We start from the raw sequence: 18,698 nt of genomic DNA, 5'->3' as shown, positions 1-18,698 counted from the left end.
CTTGCGCTGCTGCTGGTGGTCGCTGCATGGTGTCGGTGTTCCCCCCGGGGAGGGGGCAGCGTGCTCAGCACACACAGCCCGTGGGCTGCGGCTGCTGCTCGTTGCTGCCTGTGCTCCTGCCTCCAGCTGTGCCCCGCTGCTCACAAACGGCACCTCTTGCCCTGCCTGGCATGAGCGGGGCAGCCCCTGGCTTCCCCCAGTCAGGGCTGCAGCGGAGACCTGCTCCCTGGGGTACCTCCCGGCACGAGGGGGGGTCCTCGTGGCTGTGTGTGTGACACCGGCGGCCGGCTGGGGCGTGCTGCGGCGTGGGCAAAAAGAGCAGAGCCTCCGTGCTTGTGTGGGGTGTGTGTGTGTGATCCGCGAGCGCTGAGCTGTGCGGGCTGAGCCCAGGGGTCCTCCCCGAGTCTGCGACCTTGTGGCGTTGTTATATATCAAGCATCACATGGTGGAAAAAATATAGAGCGTTGTAACTTTTCCATGTAAAGCGTTCTGACTGGCATTAAACACGTCGTGAATTTACGTCTCTGTGGCTCCAGTTGGTTTTTCACTGGGGGGGGGGAGGGGGGGCAGGAGCTGCGGCGGTGCCCCCCAGTGTGCCAAGGCCCCAGGGCCCCCGCAGCAGAGGCAGGCCCCGGCTGCCCTGAGCAGTCTCTGCGCTGTGGCTGCTGCCCAGCTCCCCCCGGCCCCCCTTTGCTCTCCTGGGGCTGTCGGAGCGGGAAGGAGCAGCCCCGGCCCTTCCCCTGCAGGGCACGAAGGGAGTGAAGGTGCCTCGGCCCCCCCTGCCCCACCCCAGCCCCCCGCTGCGTTGTGTGGGGGCCGTTGCTTGGCACTGATTCCAGCACCGCCGCGGGCTCGCCTAGCGCCAGGCATGGAGGTGGGGGCGCACAGGCCCTGGGTGCCGCAGAGCACCCTCGAGACCGACTTCCCCCTGCCCCTGTACAGGTGAGCCCCTCGCCTCCGTGGGACCCCCGGGGCTGGGGCCTGGGGGCGATGCGGGTGGGGGCACGAAGCCCTGATGCCCCCCCCTTCCTTCCTGCCCGCAGTGACCAATATGTGACGCTGCGGGGGCCCCGCCAGGCCCCCGTGCTGAGGCAGGCCGTGCGCTGGAAGACCACCCCCATGGGCTGGGACGCTGCGGGGCAGAGCTGGTCCACGGGGCTGAGCGGCTGGGACGCGGCCGGGGACCCCTGGTACAGCCTCACCCGTGGCATCGCCCGGCGCCGCTGGCAGCGCGCCCACGCCCCCCGCGAGCTCGAGCCCCTGCCCCCGGGTATGGAGCTGGGCTGGGGGTGTCCTGGGTTGTGGGGGGGGGCACTTGGGGGTGGTGGCAGTGGAGGGAAAAGCTGGGGGGTGACCCAGGAGCATAGGGGGGAAGGAAAGGATGGGGGCGGGCTCCTAGGGGTCCTGCAGGTGCCCCTGCTGCCGGGGGAGGGGGGGTCCTGCTGCGTGGCCCCAGCTCTCCTTCCCCCCCCAGTTTACGCCCAGCACCTGCGGGAGGTGGCGTGGTGGGACCCCATCGTCCCCGCTGCCTACCCCCGACCCCGCACCCGCTGGGGAGCCTTCCTCTGGCAGGAGCGACCGGTCCTGGGCAAGGAGTACGGTAAGAGCTGGAGGGGCGGCCGGGGGGCGTCTACCAGTGCCCCCTCCTCACCCCTCTCCCCTCCGCAGTTGCCACCCGCAGCCAGAGCCCCAGGGCGCTGGGGGACAGCCCGGGGTACGTCCCCCTGCTGTCCTCCTGCCGCCCCCCCTGCACCGCCCGGGACGTCCGCACCTGGAGCCTCCTCCAGCACCAGCCCTCCACCCGCCAGTAAAGGGCACGGCTCCTGCGCCTGTCCCGGTTCTTTGTGGGGCTGGGGGGGGCTGGGGGGGGCTGTCGGGGCCAGGCCTGTGGCTCAGCGCTGGATGCTGCCCTTACCCCACCCCAAAATGTCTCTCTGGGGGTAGGAGAGCCTCGCGGCCTCCCTGCGCCCATCCCAAGGAATAAGGCTGCCTTGTCACGGGGTGGGGTGAGGTGGGGCCCCCGCAGCGCAGGTGCCACCCCCTCACCTCTTTATTAATTAAATAGTTCGATCCCTTTGTCCCCACCTGTCCTGCAATAGCCCCCCCCCCTCCAGTGTCGGCACCCCCCCGGCGTAGCTGTCCCCTGAGGGGGAGCTGACTCCAGCCACCCCCCTGGGTCCCCTCTGTCCCCCAGGACAGGGCCCCTGTGCCCACACGGGGACCTCAGGGGGTGAGGTGGGGGCAGTGAGATGGAGCCCACGGCCTGCGGGGGCTCCTGGGGGGGGGGGCTGGAAAGCTCAGAGCCCCCCAAACCCTGCCGCTGACGACCAGGTCCCTGCTGGCCTCGCGTCTTCTTGCCCCTCCTGGGGGAGGCAGGGTGAGGGGGTTCCCATTGTGCCAGGGGTGAAGGGGCTGCTGCCCCCCCTCCCCTCACTGGTGCAACAGGTCGAGGTCTGGCCAAGCCCCCGCGGCCGCCAGCTGCTGCTCCAGCTGCAGGATGCGCAGCCCGATGTAGCCCGAGGTCAGCAGCAGGGCCACCATCCTGGGGACAGGGCAGCGTCAGGCACCGGGCAGAGCCGGGGGGTGGCAGCTGGGGGGTGCGGGGGGGGCTGCCCCAGGACTCACAGCAGCAGGTAGATGAGGATGATGGTGCCGAAGGGGCTCAGTGGTGCAGCAGTGGGGGCGTGGGGCGCTGGGCTGGGATCCCCTGCCAGGACATGGAGGTGTCGGGAACAGTCCTGGAGCACCGTGGCCAAGCCTCGGTCAGGTCCCTGGTCCGGCCACGGCCCCGCCGAGGGCCCCGCTCACCTCTGCCTACGGCCGGCGCGTCCTCTGCTGTCGCCGCTGCCTCCTCCTTGGCTTGGCTCGCCTCCTCTGCACCCAACCAGGAGATGTTCGTTGAGTGCCCGGGGTGTGGGTGGTGGCCCTGGGCTTCCCGAGAGGCCCCTGCGCTCCCCGGTGTCCCAGGAGAGGCTGTTTGGGTGCCCGAGGGGGGCTGCGAGGGCCTGTTGAGGGGTGGGGGCGGCCGCTCACCCGGCGGCTCCAGGAGGCTGTCGGGCTCCGCAGCGCTCTCCTCCGGGTCCGACTGGCTCGAGGTCTGCAGGAGGACAAGCCCTGGTCGCAGGGCACGGCGTGGGCACGCAGGGGGGACGTGGAGGAGGGCGCCTGTGCTGCCCTGGGCTGGGGGTTTTCACCACAGTGTCCCCCCAGCCCCCTCTGCCCCCTCCACAATGAGCCTTTCCCGGGTGTCACCGCCACATCCGTCCCTGCGGCCGTGCCTCCGTCCACCGCAGAGCCGCTGCTGGCCCTTCCTCAGCCTTACCGGGGGCTTCTTAAGGATTTGCGCGGTGCTGCCGTTGAGAGAAGAGGCCAGGGGGCTCCAGCCGTTGTCCTGGACGAGGAGAGATGGAGCAGGGCGCCGGGGGGCACAGAGCCCGGCCCCCCGCCCGGCGCAGCGCATACCTGCAGGTGTTTGCAGAGCGACTTCAGGAGCTGGAACGTGGCCTCGCGCTGGCGCAGCGACACGAAGAGGAACTGCGGGCAGGGGGACAGGCGGGCGCGTCCTGGGTCAGCCTCGGGTCCCCCCCACCCTGACCTCCCCCCCCAGCACTCACCTTGTCCCCCTCGGCCGTGCGGATGCTGAGCGCGTTGGGCACCAGCAGCGCCGTGTTGGTCTTCTTGAGGGCGCAGATGGACGTGACGGGGACGACTGCCTGTGGGGAGGGGGCAGCGTCAGGCCCTGCGCCCCCGCTGCGGCCCCGTGCCCCCGCGGCTGCCCCACCTTGATGTCCTTGAGCAGCAGGCTGGCGTGGAAGCAGACGTGGCCGGAGGAGACGTAGAGGCGGCCATGGTAGGGCACCTCTCGCTGCCAGGCGCAGGAGAAGCAGGCCAGCAGCGCTTCCCGCCCGGCGATCTCCTCGAAGGCTTTGCGGAAGCTGGAGCTGCGCTTGTTCAGCTGCGGGGGGGAAGCCGGGACGTGGGGCCAAGCCCCGGCGCGGTGGGCACCCCGCGGTCCCCGCCCTGACAGCGGCCACCGAACCAGGACGGGCGCCCACGGCGCTGGGGTCCCCTCTCCTCGCCCCGAAACCCCCGGACTCACCGAGGAGGACAGGGACCCGTGCTGGCCTCCAGCTCCTTCAACCTCCTCCGTCTCCTTACAGGAGGGGTCGTAGGTTTTGGACCTGGCAGGGAGCAGCGGGCAGGGTGAGCCGAGGCCCCTCGTGTCCCCGGGACGTGAGGAGACGCAGACACGAGCAGCACCCACCTGGTGAGTGCGGGGTGCGTCCCCGGCTGGGTGCCCGCGCTGCCCCTCTCCTCCAGGCTCTGCCACTGCTTCTCCCCCAGCGCCGCCTTCCTGCTCTTCTTCAGCTTCCCCGACATGAAGGAGGAGCGCGGCGCGCTGCAGGGGGATGGGGCAGGTGAGGGGGAAACGGTCCCTGCTGGCACCAGGAGAGCAAAGCCCACCCCGCGGCTGCACCGTGCTGGGGGTTTGGCTGCGGTTATCCACAGCTGATGACGCGCGGGGTGCCCCTTGTCCAGCTGTGCCCCGGTGTCCCCGGGCAGGGCAGGGGACACCGCCTGTCTCCAGCAGCAGGGCAGGTCCCCGCACCTCTCTGATCAGCACCTAGGTCTCAACGGGACGTTTCGGGGGGCATCGCAGGCATTGCCATCCCCCTTTGAGCATCTCTGGATGCCACCGGCCCCCGCCTGCCCCCACGCCCTGGTGTCCCCATCCCCGTGGCCCCACAGGGTGCACCCAGCGCGGTGGCAATTACGGCCCCGCTGCCCCGCTCCAGGAAGAGCCGCACCCCGGCCTCGCGCTCTCCTCGTGGCCACGGCACTCCTGGGGACAGCAGCCGGGTCCCCGAGGTGGCCGCAGCACCCCCAGCGCCCTGCTCACAGGCAGGGGCTGGCAGCAGGTGACAGCTCCTGGGCCCCTCCGTGGCTGGCCGAGCTCCGGGGCAGACAGACACGTGGGGCTGGTGCTGGATCAAAGGGCACGGAGCAAAACCCCTGGACCGGGGCTGCTGCTGCCCACCCCGGGCGGTACCTGGTGGCGGGGAGAGCTGAGCCCTCCCGTCCCGTCCCGTCCCGCTGCGCCGCAGCCCCACGCTCGCCCGGCTCCCACGCACGCTCCTTGCTCCTTCCAGACCTGGCCCTCAGCCGCCGCCTCCTCCTCCTCCTCCTCCTCCCAGTGAGGAAGGGCAGGCAGGCGGGGCTGGGACCGGCCGCAGCAGGTTTGCAGGGAGGCGTCGGGGCAAATACCAGCTCGGGGCTGCTGGAGCAAATACCACCCGGGGGGGGTGAGGGGGGGCTCTGAAGGGCTGCACGGGCACTGCCACCACCATGGCACGGCCACGGGGGCCCCCAGCTCCTGGGGGGATGCGGGATGCTGGTGGGATGCAGGAGCCCGGTGGGATGCAGGATGCTGGTGCTGTGCCTGTCCCGCTGTGCCCACGGGACAAAGATGCTCTGCAGGCAGAGCCCCTGGGGTGTGCTGCTGCCAGCACTGATGGGGGTGACTGACACGGCCACCACCCGCCCCCGACAGCGGGAGCGCCTTGCAGCGCCCACCAGCCCAGGGGGTAGCACGGGGCTCCCTCAGCCCACCGCTGCCACACAGCCCACAAAGGGGGCCGGGGCTCGCCGGCTGCCGGTCCCTCTGCAGCCCCGGGAGCGTCCGCGCCACCCCAAAACAAGCTGCAAACGCAGGGCCAAGGGCAGGGGCTGGGCCGCTCCAAGGACAGCAGGGAAATCCCTTGCCCGTGCCCGCTGCTGACTGGGGCATGTGCCAAGGCCGCCCAGCCCCGGCTCACCCTTGCTCTCTGCCCTGCGCTGACAAAGCCTTTCCCGCAGCTCCGCGGGGAGCAGTTGTAACGCCGGGGGTGGCACAGCACCGGGGTCCAGCAGCGCAGCACCAGGGCACTGCAACCCCAGCCCCGCACCCCCGGGGACCCCCAGGTACAGCACCAGGAGCATCGCCAGCCCCGCGCTCACACCCGGCCCGGCCTTACACACCCCCACGCACGGCCCCGTTGCGCCCACGTCACTTGTGCGCCCACCCCCCCACGTGCACACCCCCACTGCACGCTCGCACCACTCCTTTACCGCAGGGCTCCGAGCGCCCCAGGCACGGCCCCCGCAGGGTGTCCGCGCGTCGTCGTGGTGCACGTGCCCAGACGGGCGTGCACCGGCGTGCAAGGCACACGCAGCACCTGCAGGCTCCTGTACGCGCCCTGCCGATGCGCGGTCCCGTGCTCACGTACACGCGGCACAGGCCGGCCACGCACACAGTGCACGCGTGTACGCCGCTCACGCGCGGCCCCTCGCACGCTGTCCAGGCGCCGCTGCCCTGGTGTGCCCGCGGCGCTGGGTGCCTGGGGCTGGGTCCCGGCGGGTGCTGGGTGGGCTGGCAGGGGACACGCAGCGGGGGGCAGTGGGAGACACCGCGGGGACAGCATGGGGACGGCACGGGGACAGTACAGGGATGGCACGGGGACAGCACGGGGACGGCACGGGGACAGCACGGGGATAGCACGGGGACAGCACGGGGACGCCACACACCCCGGCCATGCCCTGGGCCGCGGGTGCAGCTCCCAGCCCCGGTCCCTGGGGCTCTCGTTGCCACACAACGCGGCCACGGCCCCACCGGCCTCGGCAGGTCCCCGGGGGTCCCGTGGGGCCCTGCCTGCAGCCAGTGCCTGCCCCAGGGTCCAGCCCCCCGTGGAAGCCCCAGGCACCCGCGCCCAGGTCGGATTTGGGCCCTCACTACCAGGACATCGAGGCCCCGGAGCTGGTGACGGGCGTGGGACACGGGCGCTGTGAGGGGCGGCTGAGGGAGCCGGGGGCGCTGGGTCTGGAGGAGGCTCGGGGAGGCCTCGTTGCTCTCTGCAGCTGCCTGCAGGCCGTGGGGAGCTGGGCTCGGGCTCTTCTCGCGGGTGGCTGTGACGGGACCAGAGGGAACGGCCTCGAGCTGTGCCAGGGGAGGTTCGGGTGGGAAATGAGGAGCCATTTCTGTCAGCAAGCGGGCAGGCGCTGGGACGGGTCACCCGGGGAGGCGGTGGGGTCACCGTCCCTGGGGGTGTCCGAGGAGAGGCTGGACGTGGTGCTTGGGGACACGGCTCAGTGGTGACGGCGGTACGGGGCCGGTCGGAGCAGACGGCCCCGAGGCCTCTTCCAACAGAACCGATTCCGAGCCCCGAGACCCGCCGGGGCCGGGACGAGGCCGGGCAGCCCCGCGGGCCGCTCCCCGCCGCGCTGGCCCCAGCGGCCGCCGGCCCGGCGCTGAGGCGAGCCGAGCCCCCATTGGCTGCGCAGCCGAGGGGGGTGGGCCCCCCGCCCCGATAACCAATCAGCGGGCTCCAGCGCCGCTGCGCCGCCACCATTTTGTTCGCGGGAGCGGGACGCGGCCGCCATCGTTGTTGAGGGCGGCCATCTTGCGGGCAGCCCCGGGGGGGGGGCGCCCCCCTTCCAGCCCCTCTGGGGAGCCGCAGGCAGGGAGCGAGCCCAGCCCTGGCCCCCCCCAGGGGAAGAGGGAGGGACGACCCCCACACAGCCCCCATCGCCCTCACAGCCCCCCTCTGCCGCAAGGGCACCGAGGGGGCTCCCCCCCCCCTCCTCCAGCACCGTGCCCAGCAGGTTTTTGAGTTCCTAGTTTAATTTGTTCAAGTTTAATTTTTAAACCTTTTATTCAAGTTTAGAGGTGGGTTGTGCTTTTTTTTTTTTTTTTTCTTCCTTCTTTAAAAAGTGCTATTCATACACACTGACCTTACAAAAGCAGTTTAAAACCCAGGGCTGGGTGCCCCCATCCCGCCGCGCGGAGGCCAGGCGCCGCAGCCCAGCCCCGGGCCTTTTAGTGTTCACCTTGTGCAAACGCAGGGGGACATCCGTCACCGCGTCCCCAGGCGGAGCGAGGGGGTGACAAGTCCTGTGCGAGGTGACAGGGAGACGAGGCAGTGCCCCTGAGCCCAGCTCCCCCGTCCTGCTGCCATCCCCGTCCCCGGGGTCGCTCCCGGCAGAGCCCGGCCATCGGCGCGGCCGAGGACGCGCGCCCTGCTCAGTTGACCGTGCTGCTGGGGCTCCTTCCCTCCACGCTCTCCGTTTCATCGTACGGGATCCTGGCTTCGTTCAGTCCCTGCAGGGAGACGGCATCTGCAGGGACGAGAGGGACGGGTTAGGAGCCCTCGCGGTGCCGGGCGACCTGCCCCGTGCTGGCCCGGTCCTCGCGGGCTCTCCTCCCCCAGCACGAGGGGCCCCGGCGGGTCCCAGGGCAGCTCAGGCCCTGCACAACGCTGTGAGAGCCCCACTCGGGGGGGGCTCCCTGTGCTCCCCCCACCCAGAGCAGAACAAGTCTGGACAACGCCAAGGACGGAGACGCAGCTGGCACTGAGCGGCTTGGCAGGGGGCACCCGGTCCCCACTCCTGCGTTTGCCCAGCAGCACGAGCAGCAGCCCCTTCCAGCCCTCGGCACCCACGGGGCCGGGGTCAGCGTGGCTGGGCAGGGGGATCCTGCCCGCCACGGGCACAGCGAGCGGGCGCAGCCCCAGCTCTGGGGCCAGGAGCAGCGGAAGCACGAGGAGCTGAGCCTGCCTACCATGAGGGTCACCCCGCAGCCTGCCACAACCAGGGCCATCTGGAAAGACACTTCTGCTTTAGCCAGGGCTGGCACCGGACACGGGCCTCCCGGTGCCCCCAGCCCCACGCCTGCCCCTTCCCAGTGCCCCCAGCCCCGCGGTCACACTCACGGAAGCGGACGCGGATGGGCCAGATCATGATGCAGCACAGGGACAGGGTGGCAGCCATGGCAATCCCCCCGGTGACCAGCACCATCACCCAGTGGTAGAAGCTGATGCAGGCAGGGCAGCAGAGCTCAGTCCTGCAAGGAGAGGACACAGCTGAGCTTGGTGGCGGGGACCCAGCACCCTGGGGCTGCTGCCACCCTCCTGCTGCCTCCAGCAGTCCCAGGTCCTCGCCACCAGGACTGGGACACGGGGGAAGAGCCCAGGGCAGCAGCGTGGACACAACGATCCCCAGCCCCTTCGGGGGTCTGAGATGCAGCCGTTGTTAGGGCCAGAGGAGAAGGCGAGGAAGGATTTAGGATGAATCGGAGCTAGTTTCCACCAGTGCCTCCCAGCAGGGGTGTAAGAGCGTGCCCCCACGGGCTATTTGCTGCCAGGACCCCGGCGGTCTGGCCGGAGCTGTCACTGGGCTGTTCACGCTCCACAGGGACACTTACGGGCACGGGTGCAGGTTCTGGATCGCCATCACAGCCAGGCCGTTGGCCATCTTGTCCGTGAAGCTCATGGCCCCGTAGACAAACGCACCGCTGTGCTGCGAGGGGAGAGGAAGGCTCACCCGCTGCTGCGTGGGGCCAGCCGGTGCCACGCAGCCCCGCCGGTGCCACGCAGCCCCGCCGGCGCAGCGAGCGAGAGCCGTGTGCCCTCTCATGGGCAGAGCCCACATTACAGCACGGCCCGGGCACGATTCAGGGCTCTCCGTCTGCGTGGGGACGCGTCTCCCGCCCGCCGGGCTCCCAGCCCTGCCGGGACACCCGGGGCACGTACCGTGTTGGTGCCGATGAGGTCGGCCGTCATGGAGAGGGAGGTGACCAGGATGGTGGCGGAGCCAGCGCCGAGCAGCGCGGCCGCCCCGTAGATCTCGGCTCCCATCGTCCTGGTCAGGGTCACCCAGGAGGCGAAGGCCAGGATCACCAGGATGCCCACGAAGTACGCCAGCTGCTCCGGGACGGTGTGGGGACGGGCAGGGGGAGAAGGCAGAGCTCAGCACCCAGCTCCTGGCCGTGCCCCAGACCCCGGTGACCCCCCGCCAGCAGGGCATCGGGGCCAGCCGCTGCCCGGGGCTCACAGGGACGGACCCTGGCTCGCTCCCAGCGGGTTCGGGGCACTGTCCCCAAGCAGAAGGGCTTCGCAGTGACCAGCCTGTGCCCGGAGGAGCTGTCGGTGCCCTGCAGGGCTTGGGGACAGCCCCAGCCGTGCCCTGCACCTCCTGGCAGGAGCAGAAGTATTTTTTTTTAATGTTTATTTTTCTGGGAAATGGCATTTGCTCCAGGCCAGAAGGGGCAGCTCCATCCTGCCGGGGCTGCAGACCCCACACCCTCAGCATGCTCCGGGTGGCTCAGCCAAGCCCTCCCTCGGCCTGTCCTGGGCTCCTCGGGGCTCTCCCAGCCCTGCCAGGGCTGCTCAGGACAGGCTGAGTCTGGGCCAGCGTCACTTCCCCAGACCTCAGCAGCCTCAGACGTGCAGGACAGGCCCATGCCACCCCTCGCCCTGCCCTGTGGGACCGATGCCGCAGCAGGAGGATTCCTGAGGGGTCCCTGCTCTGCCGCCGGGCTCCGGTGTGCCAAGTGCTCTGCTCCCCTCTGGGTTCAGGACCTGCCTTTGGTGCCCAGCCCCTGCGCTCAGGAGCAGGTTGTTACGCCCTGGGTCTCGCTCAAGCCTCACCAAGCCCCCCAGGACTCACGTTTCGCCCTATCCACTTATTCACAGGCTTCATGAGGAAGGAGGACAGGAAGCCGCTGACGTACAACACCAGGGGGATGGTGGCGATGTATTTCTGTGAGCGACAGGCACGGGGAGAAGGTCAGCTCCGGACCACTCGCACAGGACCCCTGCCGGGGTGACCCTGACGTGCGGGCAGGAGCCTGCCCCGTGCCCACCTTGGGCAGCAGCAGCGAGTTGGTCAGGTACATGGCGATGTAGGTCTGGGACAGGTTGACGATGAGCCGGGTGGCCATGTAGAGCACCGCCACCTGCAAGGGGACAGAGAGCGGCGCTCAGCCCGTGCCGACTGGAGGAGGGGGACGGGGCATGGCCGTGCCCCATCCTGCTCCCACCTGGTAGAAGGCAGGCTCCAGCAGCCAGTCCTTCCAGGCCAGCAGCGGGCGCGGGCACCTCGTGGGCTCCTTCTGCAGCAGGGGCGTGCTCTCAGGCTGCGGCAGGGAGCCCAGCGGGTACGGCTTCTCTTTGGTGCCCAGGTGGAAGATGAGGGAGAAGACAGCCCCCAGCCCCACCACGATGAGGGACAGGTTCTGGGGGACAGGGAGGGCGGTGAGCATGGCACAGGGCACCCTCTGCCCACTCACCCTCCCACCCCACCCCACCCCAGGATCTTGGTGGACTAAAAGGGCGTCCCAGAACCCAGGGAGAGTCGATGCAGCCCCTGCCCAGCGCAGCAGGCGACTCTGGGGCGCTGCCACTTCACTCCCTCCGGTACCTCCCAGGACAGCCGCATCCCACCCGGGGAAGAAGGGACCCCAGGCACGGAGCCGTGCCACCTACCCGAAACACGGGGACATCCTGGATGCCCAGGTGCTCCGTGCGCTCAGGCTGGTCCACCTGCAGGTTCAGCAGCAGCCAGGCCAGGCCGTACACAGTGATGTTGGCCATGACGGTGAAGGCATACCTGGGGGAGACGGCATGCCGGGGTGACGCAGAGGGTCGAGCACAGCTCCAGCCGCAGCAGGGACACCTCCACCCAAGGCTGCCCGCCAAACCGGGCAGGCTACAGCCAGCTTTGCACCCCAGCACCACTGGGGAGGTGACACCTCCAAGAGCACGCAGCGACAGGCCAGCCCCGGCCATGCCTTCGCCTTACTGGTGCGCCTCCCAGCACCCCCAGTCCAAGCAGGGGGCAGGACCAGAAGGAAACCAAGCCCCCTAGGGCCAGCCTGCCCGGCCCCAGCCCACCCTGAGCCTCCTGACCCCGCACCCCAGCGTGGGGCCCCTTGGCCTTGGCTGACCCGACGCCTCCCTGCGTGCTTCCAGCACGGGCGCAGCGCTGCGCCTGTTACCTGACGGAAGGGGAACTTCCTCCCACCGGGGCAGATAACGGAGCCCTGCTCCGGCTGATAAAGTCCCCGTCCTGCGGCCCGGCCCCGTCAGATAAGCAGCTCGGGCTCTGCGCCTGGGGCTGCAGGCGCTGCCCTGGGGACGCTGCCGCCTCCGGGACGGCCAGCACAGGGCAGTGCCCAGCCCTCCCCTCCCCGGGGACACCTGGGGACACATTCCTCCCGTGTGAGCGGCACCCTCCACTTCCAAAGGAGAAAGTGCCCCGTGGGCATGAGCTGTGTGGATGCACCCGCTGAGGCTGGGGCAGAGGGGTTGGGGACCCCAGTACCAAGGGGGGAAGGGGCAGCCCTGCCTCTGCCTGCACCACAGCACAAATCCCGGCTGGGTTTGGGGGGCAGCTGTGAATTCTCTCACATCCCCACAACACGGTGACAGCTCTGTCACCAGCATCCTCGGCAGCAGGACCTTTCCCCCGGCACCAAAGAAGAGTTTAGGCCAGGCACCCAGAAGATCGGTGTCCCCTGGATGTGTCCTGCAGGACACCCACACGGCCCCAGCCCCGTCCCAAGGCCTCCAGCGTGCCCAAGCTGCCTGTGGCGGGGCAGCACGCCGAGCCGTGGCACGCAGGGGACCTCTCACCGCAGAGGACGGAGGGACTGGGCTCAGAGGACAGCCAGGGCCGGCCACACTCACCTGAAAGCCGTGAGCTCCACCTTCTCATGGTCGCTGGTCACCAGCTCTGGGATGAGGGACAGGTGGGAGATCTGCGTGGCCGCCCAGCCAAACTGGAAGATGACGATGAAGGGGAGGTAGTAGATGAAGGCTGCCCACTGCGGCGTGTTCTCCTTGCAGCCCAGGCAGGGGCTGAAGATGAAGGGGAAGGACACGAGGACGCAGGTGGTGCCTGGGGAAGGGAGGGGAGCAGTGAGGGGCTGCGGGCACGGTGCCCTGCGACCCGACGGCCACAGCTGGCTCCTGCTCCCCAGGGACAGACAGGTCCTGCCCCAGGGCTGCGGGGGCTGAGGGGGGATCAGCTCCCCCCGGTCGCTGCCCACCTCCAGGCCTGCAGACAGCCGGCCCCAAGGCCACGCGCCGCCCCGCCGCCTGCCTGAGGGCGATAAGGCGCCCTGAGCACCGGGACGGCTCCAGCTCCCGCAGGCGCACGGCCAGCCCATCTGCCCCATCGTCCCCTCTGCTGCAGGGAGCGAAGCAGCAGCCGGGGGCATCCCCAGCAGCCCCCAGCACGCCAGGGGCAGGAGCGGATCCGTCCCCACGCCGGCGTCAGACGCTGCTGCCCTGACGGGAAGGTCCCGGCTGAGTCAGTGACACCAGAGCCAGGTCCCTCCCTCCGCCACAGCCCGGCAGCGGCCGCTTTGCGTGCCGTGGGGACGCCTGCGTGGAGCAGGCAGGGACAGGCCGGCTTCTCCCTCCCCTTCCACAAGGTTACGGATCGAATCCGCCAAGATGCTTCGCCGCTCCCGAAGCCCGGGGGCCGTGCCCTGCTCCGTCCTGTCCCGCGCCGGGCGCTGCCAAGTCCGCGGCACCTGCTGGCCACAAAGCCGCAGGAACCCGATCCCACGGCCCAGGGGAACCCGCAGCCGCTTCGCCAGGTCCCCGGGCTCCCCTCTCTGCAGGGCTGTGCTAGATCCTTTTCCTGACGAGAGATTTCCCTTTCCCTCCGCCACAAGGGCAGCTCCTCCCCGTCACTGCCACACAGGAGGATGCCCGAGGAGCACGCAGCCGTGGGGGCTGCCAGGAGCTGAGCAGATCCCCCCTGCCCCGCGCCCTGCACCAGCTCACCGCTGGCTCCAGTGCTCCAGGAGCTCCCCGAAGGGCAGGGGCTCAGGCACCCCACAGTGCCCCTGTCCCACCCAGGGAAGGGAAGGGTCCCAGAAGGTGCAGAACTCGGAGCAGAACTCGTGCCTCCAGCCCAGCCTGGAGCATCGGTGAGGCTCTGCCCCCCTGCCCAGCGCCAGGCCCCACAGGGTCGGGCTCTGCAGTCCCCGAAGGGCTGCGAGGGACTTGCCCGCGTCCCCGGGGAGCGCTGGGGCAGGAGCTGCAGCCCCTGGGCCTCGGGTTGCTGCAGCTCCCACATCCGCCCCGACACCCCTCGCAAGCCAGAAGCCGTTTGTGTCACGCCTGTGCCTGGCAGCCCCCAGGGCCGGGCAGTGCGTGCCGCCGGGGCCAGCACCGGCTGTCCTCGCGGGGCCAGGCTCCTGCGGCTGGGTGTCACAGCAGAGCCACATCCCGATGCGATGTGGCTCCGCTGCAAGCCCAGAGCTGTCCTGGGGGCCCCTGCTCCTCCCAACAGGACCACAGGAGCCCCTCAAGGGCCCAGCTCGGCTCCTAGCCCAGACCCAAAGGCCAGGAGCTTGCAGCCTCAATACAACCCCGGAGCGCTTGCACCGCCTGGTCCCCACCTCACTGCCCCTCCGCCACGCAGCAGACCCGTGTGCCGCATCCCCTCCCCAGCAGGGCCACCAAAGAGCACCCAGGGCCCCCAAAGCAGCCAGCAGGGCGCAGCCACCGTCCCGCAGGGGACACCACGGCCCCGCACGGGGCTCCAGGAGCCCCCCAGCACCCCGTGCAGGTGGCAGAGGTCCAAGCTCTGATCTCTCAGCCCTCCAGGGCAGAGTCACGGGAACGCCGGGCTGCAAGGGGACCAGCGCAGCGCCGCCGCTGCAGGCGGGGGATTTGGGGCCTCGCTCAGCAGCGAAGCAAGGAGCTGCTCCCACCCCATGGCTGCCGGGAGCTGTCCCGAAATCCTGCGGGCAGGGAGCACATCCTGCAGCAAGGCAACTTCCCCAGAGCATCGGCCCCGGCGGCCCCGACCCAACCAGCCCAGCACCGCGGAGGGGAGATGCTGCCGATAGCAACTCGTGGTATCTCCCCCCCGCAAGGCTGCGGTTTCACAACGTTTCCTCCGATCTGAGCATGGGTTGCTGCCAGATGGGCCACCCGCTGCCACGCGCAGGAGCACCTCACCACAGCGTGACCGAGCGGGCCGGGAGCGGGACCTCCAGGGCCAGCCCGGGACGAGGCTGAGCTGCGGTGGGACGGGGGAGGCGGTGGGGTAGCACCCACCTTCCAGGAACAACTCCCTGCTTTGGCCAGGGAAACGCAGCCTCCCCCCGTGTCCCCAGCCTCAGCCCATGTCCCCAGCCTCCCCCCGTGTCCCCAGCCTCCCCCCGTGTCCCCAGCCTCCCCCCGTGCCCCCAGCCTCCCCCATCCCACTGAAGCAGGCAGGGCCAGGCTGGAGCTCAGCCCCAGGACCTCTTGGTGCCCTCTGCAGCAGCAGCGGAGCCGGCCGGGGGCAGGCGCAGCCCCCGTGCAAGACGTGATTCAGAACTTCCCCTTGGGTGCACCCGGCCGATGCAGCGCTGCCCGTGCCGGAGTCACAGCTCCGGCCACTTCCCTAAATTCAGGGCTCAGATCTCACAGATGCTGCGGCAGGGGGTGAAGCTGCCCCCCCCTGCACCCCCCTTTCTGGCTGACTTCACGGCTGGGAGGCCAGGCCAAGCCAACCGCCGGGCAGCCCAGCTGCCTTATCGGGCTGCCGTTCGGTGGCACGAAGCGGTTGGCAGGGAGAAATTTGGCATCAAGATAACAGCGCCCGCAGCACAACCGTCCTCTCCCCGCGCGGGTCCGCTGGCACCCTGGCAGCTCCTCCTGCTGTGTCACGGCTCCGAGGACCCTTCTCCAAGTCCCGCTGTCCCTGAGGAAGGCCCCCGCTGGCAGCAGGGCCGCCCAAGCACTTCAGTGCCTTTTTCACCCAGGATGTGAGGTGGGCACCCGTTAATAATTCACACGGACCTGGTGCTGCCTCCTCCTTGTCCCCACGGGGCCCTTCCTCACCCAGAGCAGAGCCCACGCGTGCCCCGACCCGGGGAGCCCCAGCCTGGTCCCCAGCACCGGGAGCAGCCCCAGCGAGCAGAGCAGCAGCACCCCAAGGTCACCCATCACAGCTGCTGCACTGGGAACTTCCCACTCGCAGGCAAGCCCCAGGTAAATCCCCGTGCTCACGGGAAAGCCCAGATTTACCTTTCGGGCTCCTTTTTACCTCTCACCCCTTTGCCTTGGTGCCACCCCCACGCAGGGGGGCACGGGGCCATCCCACGCCACTGCAGGGGGATGGCACCCGGGCAGGACAGGGACGTCACAGCGCCCCTTCCCCTGCACCCCGTTACCCCCGCGGGGCTGCCCCATGCCTGCTGTGCCCCGTTCCCCCCTCAGTGCCGGGGGTGGGGGGGGCACAGCCCCCATCTGGGGCACCCCAAAAAAGCCCCTCCAGGCAGCTTTGGGGCTGGGGGCGCTCGGCAGCACTGGGGCTCCAGCAGAGCCCCCCGAGCCCCAAAGCTGCCGGGAGCAGCGTCTCGCCCTCCGTTTGGGGGAACCCCCCTGAGCCCCCCGGGGAAGCACCCCCAGCATCCCAACCCCTGTCCAAGGCCACCCCCTTTGCACAGACCCTCAGCTCCCCTGGGGGGGTGTTCCCGCAGCATCCCAGCCCTTACCAGCCAAGTGCCAGGATTTCCTCCGGCCGTAGCGGCCGCAACCGGCCGAGCGATCGGCTTCGTAGCCGAGCAGCGGCGTGCACAGCCCGTCGGCCACCTGCCCGGCCAGCAGCAGGCCACCGGCCAGCCGGTGGCTGTAGCCCAGCACGGCGTGCAGGTAGAGCAGCAGGTAGGTGAACCAGAGCGAAGCGCACAGGTCGTTCAGGAAATGCCCGGCCGCGAAGCTCAGCCGAGCCCGCAGCGGCAGTGCCGCCGCCGAGCCGCCCGCCCCGAGCGAGCTCCTCCGCGGGGGCTCCGCCATAACCGGGCCGCTCGCAGCGGCCTCGGCCGCCCGCTTATAGCGCCCGCCGGGCCGGGGCGGGGCGGGGATGGAGCCGGGGCGGGACGCGGCCTGCGGCGGGGGGAGCGGCGGCGGCGGAGGTGGTGGAGGTGGCGGTGGTGGCGGTGGTGGCGGTGGTGGCGGTGGTGGCCCCGCTCGGGCCCCCGAGCAGCGCAGGCCTCGACCCCCCCCATCCCTGCCGTCCCCGCTCCCCGGTGCTGCCCCCCCCCAGCACCAGGCCTGGCCGAGGCACCTCCAGCACCGGGGGCCCTACGGGGTCGGGACCGGGAGCGGTGCAGCTCCTGCGGATCCCGGCCTGCCTTGGAGCAACCCTCCCCCCCCCCCCCCGCATGCTGGGGACACGCTGGGGGCGTGTGGGGGACATGCTGGGGACACGCTGAGAACACATTGGGGACACGCTGGGGGCACAGTGGGGACACACTGGGGGCACACTGGGGACACACTGGTCCCCAGCGGGATCCCTGGGGCAAAAGGCTGGGTGCTGTGGGCACGGAGGGGACACGCGCTGCCCGTGATGGTCCCCAGGCACAGAGGGGGGGGACACGCACACACGGTCCGTGATGCCCCCCGCCGCTGCATTGGGCAGAAAGGGGCACGAGGAGGCTGGGGACCTGTCCCAGTGCTTCGCCCCCTCTGCGAGCCCGTTTGTGCCCCAGCCCCACAGCACCCGGTGCTGTCGCCGTGCCCCCGGGCACCCAAAAAAACAGGGAGCCCCCTGCCCTAACACCAGCCCCCCCTTCCCCAGGGCTGTGCCATCCTCACAGCCAGCCACCAGCGGGGACGTCCCAGATGTTCCCCCCCCCGCGCATGGGTCCCAGCCCTGTGGGTCCCCAGGGATCCCCCCCGGGGTGCTGCCGGGCCCCCATCGCCCCGGCCCCTGGAAACGCCCTCCCCGTGAAGGGGGGCTGCTGGGGGAGGGGGGTCCTCTGCTGTGGGACCATTTCTGGGCGCTGGGGAGTCTGAGGCTGTTTCAAGCGGGTTCTTGGTGGCTCTGATCCCGGAGGCGCAGCGGGACAGAGCTCTGCCCGTGGGGTGGGGGCGAGCATCCGCAGCCCCCCCACGCCACCCGCTCTGCCCACGGGGACGAAGCCGGGGGCTGCCGGACATCGGGGGTAACCCGGGCAGGTTGGGCACCTCCAGGAGAGCCGGGCTGGGGGCTCCCGGACCGTGCATTTTTTGGGGACCCTTCCCCGGACGGGACACCCCCGCTGCGGCCGCGGTGCGTTGGCAGCAAAGGGGTGAGGGAGCCCCGGGGCCGGGATGCTCCGGATAAACAATTTGCATCGGTGCGAGGTCTTGTGATTCCTGCGGCAGCTCCGGCGGTGAGCGCCGGGGGGGGGGGGGGGGGGGGGCCTTGCATCACCCGCCAACCCCTGTCCCCCCCCCCGTCATGTGAGGGCACGGCGGTGACTCAGGGAGGCCGGGAGGAAGCAAAAATCCAGGCCGATGGGCGAGCAGCCCCGGGGAGGGAGGAGCTGGGGGGGGGGGGAGGTTGCCCCAGCCGGCCCCCGGCCCCCGCAGCTGGGAACCGTCTGCCCCCTCCCGCGCCCGCGTCCCCCAGCCCCGGGCATCGCGCGCCCTGGGCTTTGGGCACCCTGGACATGGGCTGCTTTGGGCACCTTGGGGATGGGGCACCCAGGGGCGCTGGGTGGCACCGTGGGCGTCGTGTGCCCCGGGGTTCCCGGGCACTGGGCACCCCCTGCACCCTCGGCCGTGGGCCTGGTACTCCCCCGGCGCTGCGCACCCCGGGCACCCCATGCCTTGGGCACCCCACGTTCTCCCGCACCCCGGGTGTCACTCGCCACGGGCACCGCGCCCCCGAGGCCCCACGCACCCTGGGGACACCCCGTGGGCAGGGAGGGGCGCGAGTAGCCTGCCCAGGGGTCCCCCCTGGGGTGGGAGCGCTGGGGACCCCCCAGCACCGCCAGCTCTGTGTGGGCACCGCAGGCACCGCGGGCACCGGTCCCGCTCTGCGCCTTCCTCTGCAGCTCCGCGGGGTGCGGGGTCAGGGCAGGGGGTGCTGGGGTGCCCCGAGGGGGG

At 70.6% G+C, this 18,698-nt stretch overlaps 4 protein-coding genes across 8 annotated transcripts in view; 2 read left to right on the top strand and 2 right to left on the bottom strand.

Annotated features, from left to right (window-relative positions):
* The first annotated feature begins 853 nt into the window (after positions 1 to 853).
* On the top strand, positions 854 to 1,811 carry C28H19orf71 (chromosome 28 C19orf71 homolog). Its single transcript, XM_035348134.1, has 4 exons — positions 854 to 942; positions 1,044 to 1,270; positions 1,475 to 1,600; positions 1,669 to 1,811. The coding sequence occupies exons 1-4, from the start codon at positions 869 to 871 to the stop codon at positions 1,809 to 1,811; spliced, it is 570 nt and encodes a 189-aa protein (XP_035204025.1). The 5' UTR covers positions 854 to 868.
* Positions 1,812 to 2,178: 367 nt separating this feature from the next.
* On the bottom strand, positions 2,179 to 5,410 carry LOC118179064 (GRAM domain-containing protein 2B-like). 4 transcript variants are annotated; one of them, XM_035348100.1, is made up of 11 exons: positions 5,051 to 5,410; positions 4,265 to 4,399; positions 4,100 to 4,181; positions 3,782 to 3,955; positions 3,615 to 3,713; positions 3,463 to 3,534; positions 3,323 to 3,391; positions 3,034 to 3,097; positions 2,809 to 2,874; positions 2,626 to 2,710; positions 2,182 to 2,542 (listed from the first exon to the last, which is right to left on the bottom strand). In XM_035348100.1, exons 2-11 carry the CDS (start codon positions 4,378 to 4,380, stop codon positions 2,431 to 2,433), a joined length of 939 nt encoding a protein of 312 aa, XP_035203991.1. In that variant the 5' UTR covers positions 4,381 to 4,399; positions 5,051 to 5,410; the 3' UTR covers positions 2,182 to 2,430. The 4 variants fall into 4 exon arrangements, with proteins under 4 accessions (XP_035203989.1, XP_035203990.1, XP_035203991.1 ...); XM_035348101.1 differs by having other exon boundaries at positions 2,185 to 2,542; positions 2,626 to 2,707; XM_035348098.1 differs by having other exon boundaries at positions 2,179 to 2,542; positions 2,809 to 3,097.
* A 1,750-nt stretch (positions 5,411 to 7,160) lies between these two features.
* On the bottom strand, positions 7,161 to 16,802 carry MFSD12 (major facilitator superfamily domain containing 12). 2 transcript variants are annotated; one of them, XR_004756357.1, is made up of 11 exons: positions 16,319 to 16,802; positions 12,501 to 12,711; positions 11,298 to 11,421; positions 10,853 to 11,047; positions 10,676 to 10,768; positions 10,480 to 10,572; positions 9,564 to 9,734; positions 9,236 to 9,330; positions 8,745 to 8,875; positions 7,950 to 8,151; positions 7,161 to 7,171 (listed from the first exon to the last, which is right to left on the bottom strand). XR_004756357.1 is itself a non-coding variant. In XM_035348097.1 (10 exons), the coding sequence occupies exons 1-10, from the start codon at positions 16,617 to 16,619 to the stop codon at positions 8,057 to 8,059; spliced, it is 1,509 nt and encodes a 502-aa protein (XP_035203988.1). In that variant the 5' UTR covers positions 16,620 to 16,802; the 3' UTR covers positions 7,714 to 8,056. The 2 variants fall into 2 exon arrangements, 1 of the variants encoding a protein (XP_035203988.1); XM_035348097.1 differs by lacking the exon at positions 7,161 to 7,171 and having other exon boundaries at positions 7,714 to 8,151.
* Positions 8,248 to 18,698, top strand: part of HMG20B (high mobility group 20B) — an 18,973-nt gene continuing 8,522 nt past the window's right edge. Inside the window, exons 1-2 of the mRNA XM_035348105.1 lie at positions 8,248 to 8,261; positions 8,785 to 8,791. The gene's annotated coding sequence lies outside the window, so the exon portion shown is untranslated. The remainder of the gene's footprint in view (positions 8,262 to 8,784; positions 8,792 to 18,698) is intronic.

Source organism: Oxyura jamaicensis, chromosome 28, assembly GCF_011077185.1.
Source record: "Oxyura jamaicensis isolate SHBP4307 breed ruddy duck chromosome 28, BPBGC_Ojam_1.0, whole genome shotgun sequence".
Classification (NCBI taxonomy): domain Eukaryota; kingdom Metazoa; phylum Chordata; class Aves; order Anseriformes; family Anatidae; genus Oxyura; species Oxyura jamaicensis.
Note: the sequence above shows the minus strand (reverse complement) of the source record. Positions and strands in the feature narration are given on the sequence as shown.

Coding starts and splice junctions, on each gene's coding strand:
- C28H19orf71 (XM_035348134.1), top strand. CDS start 869: ATGGAGGTGGGGGCGCACAGGCCCTGGGTGCCGCAGAGCACCCTCGAG. Junction 943..1,043: donor TTCCCCCTGCCCCTGTACAG/GTGAGCCCCTCG, acceptor TCCTGCCCGCAG/TGACCAATATGTGACGCTGC. Junction 1,271..1,474: donor GCTCGAGCCCCTGCCCCCGG/GTATGGAGCTGG, acceptor TTCCCCCCCCAG/TTTACGCCCAGCACCTGCGG.
- LOC118179064 (XM_035348098.1), bottom strand. CDS start 4,380: ATGTCGGGGAAGCTGAAGAAGAGCAGGAAGGCGGCGCTGGGGGAGAAG. Junction 4,182..4,264: donor ACGCACCCCGCACTCACCAG/GTGGGTGCTGCT, acceptor GCTCCCTGCCAG/GTCCAAAACCTACGACCCCT. Junction 3,392..3,462: donor CGCTCTGCAAACACCTGCAG/GTATGCGCTGCG, acceptor CTCCTCGTCCAG/GACAACGGCTGGAGCCCCCT.
- MFSD12 (XM_035348097.1), bottom strand. CDS start 16,619: ATGGCGGAGCCCCCGCGGAGGAGCTCGCTCGGGGCGGGCGGCTCGGCG. Junction 12,712..16,318: donor GAAATCCTGGCACTTGGCTG/GTAAGGGCTGGG, acceptor TCCCTTCCCCAG/GCACCACCTGCGTCCTCGTG. Junction 11,048..11,297: donor AGGATGTCCCCGTGTTTCGG/GTAGGTGGCACG, acceptor CCTGTCCCCCAG/AACCTGTCCCTCATCGTGGT.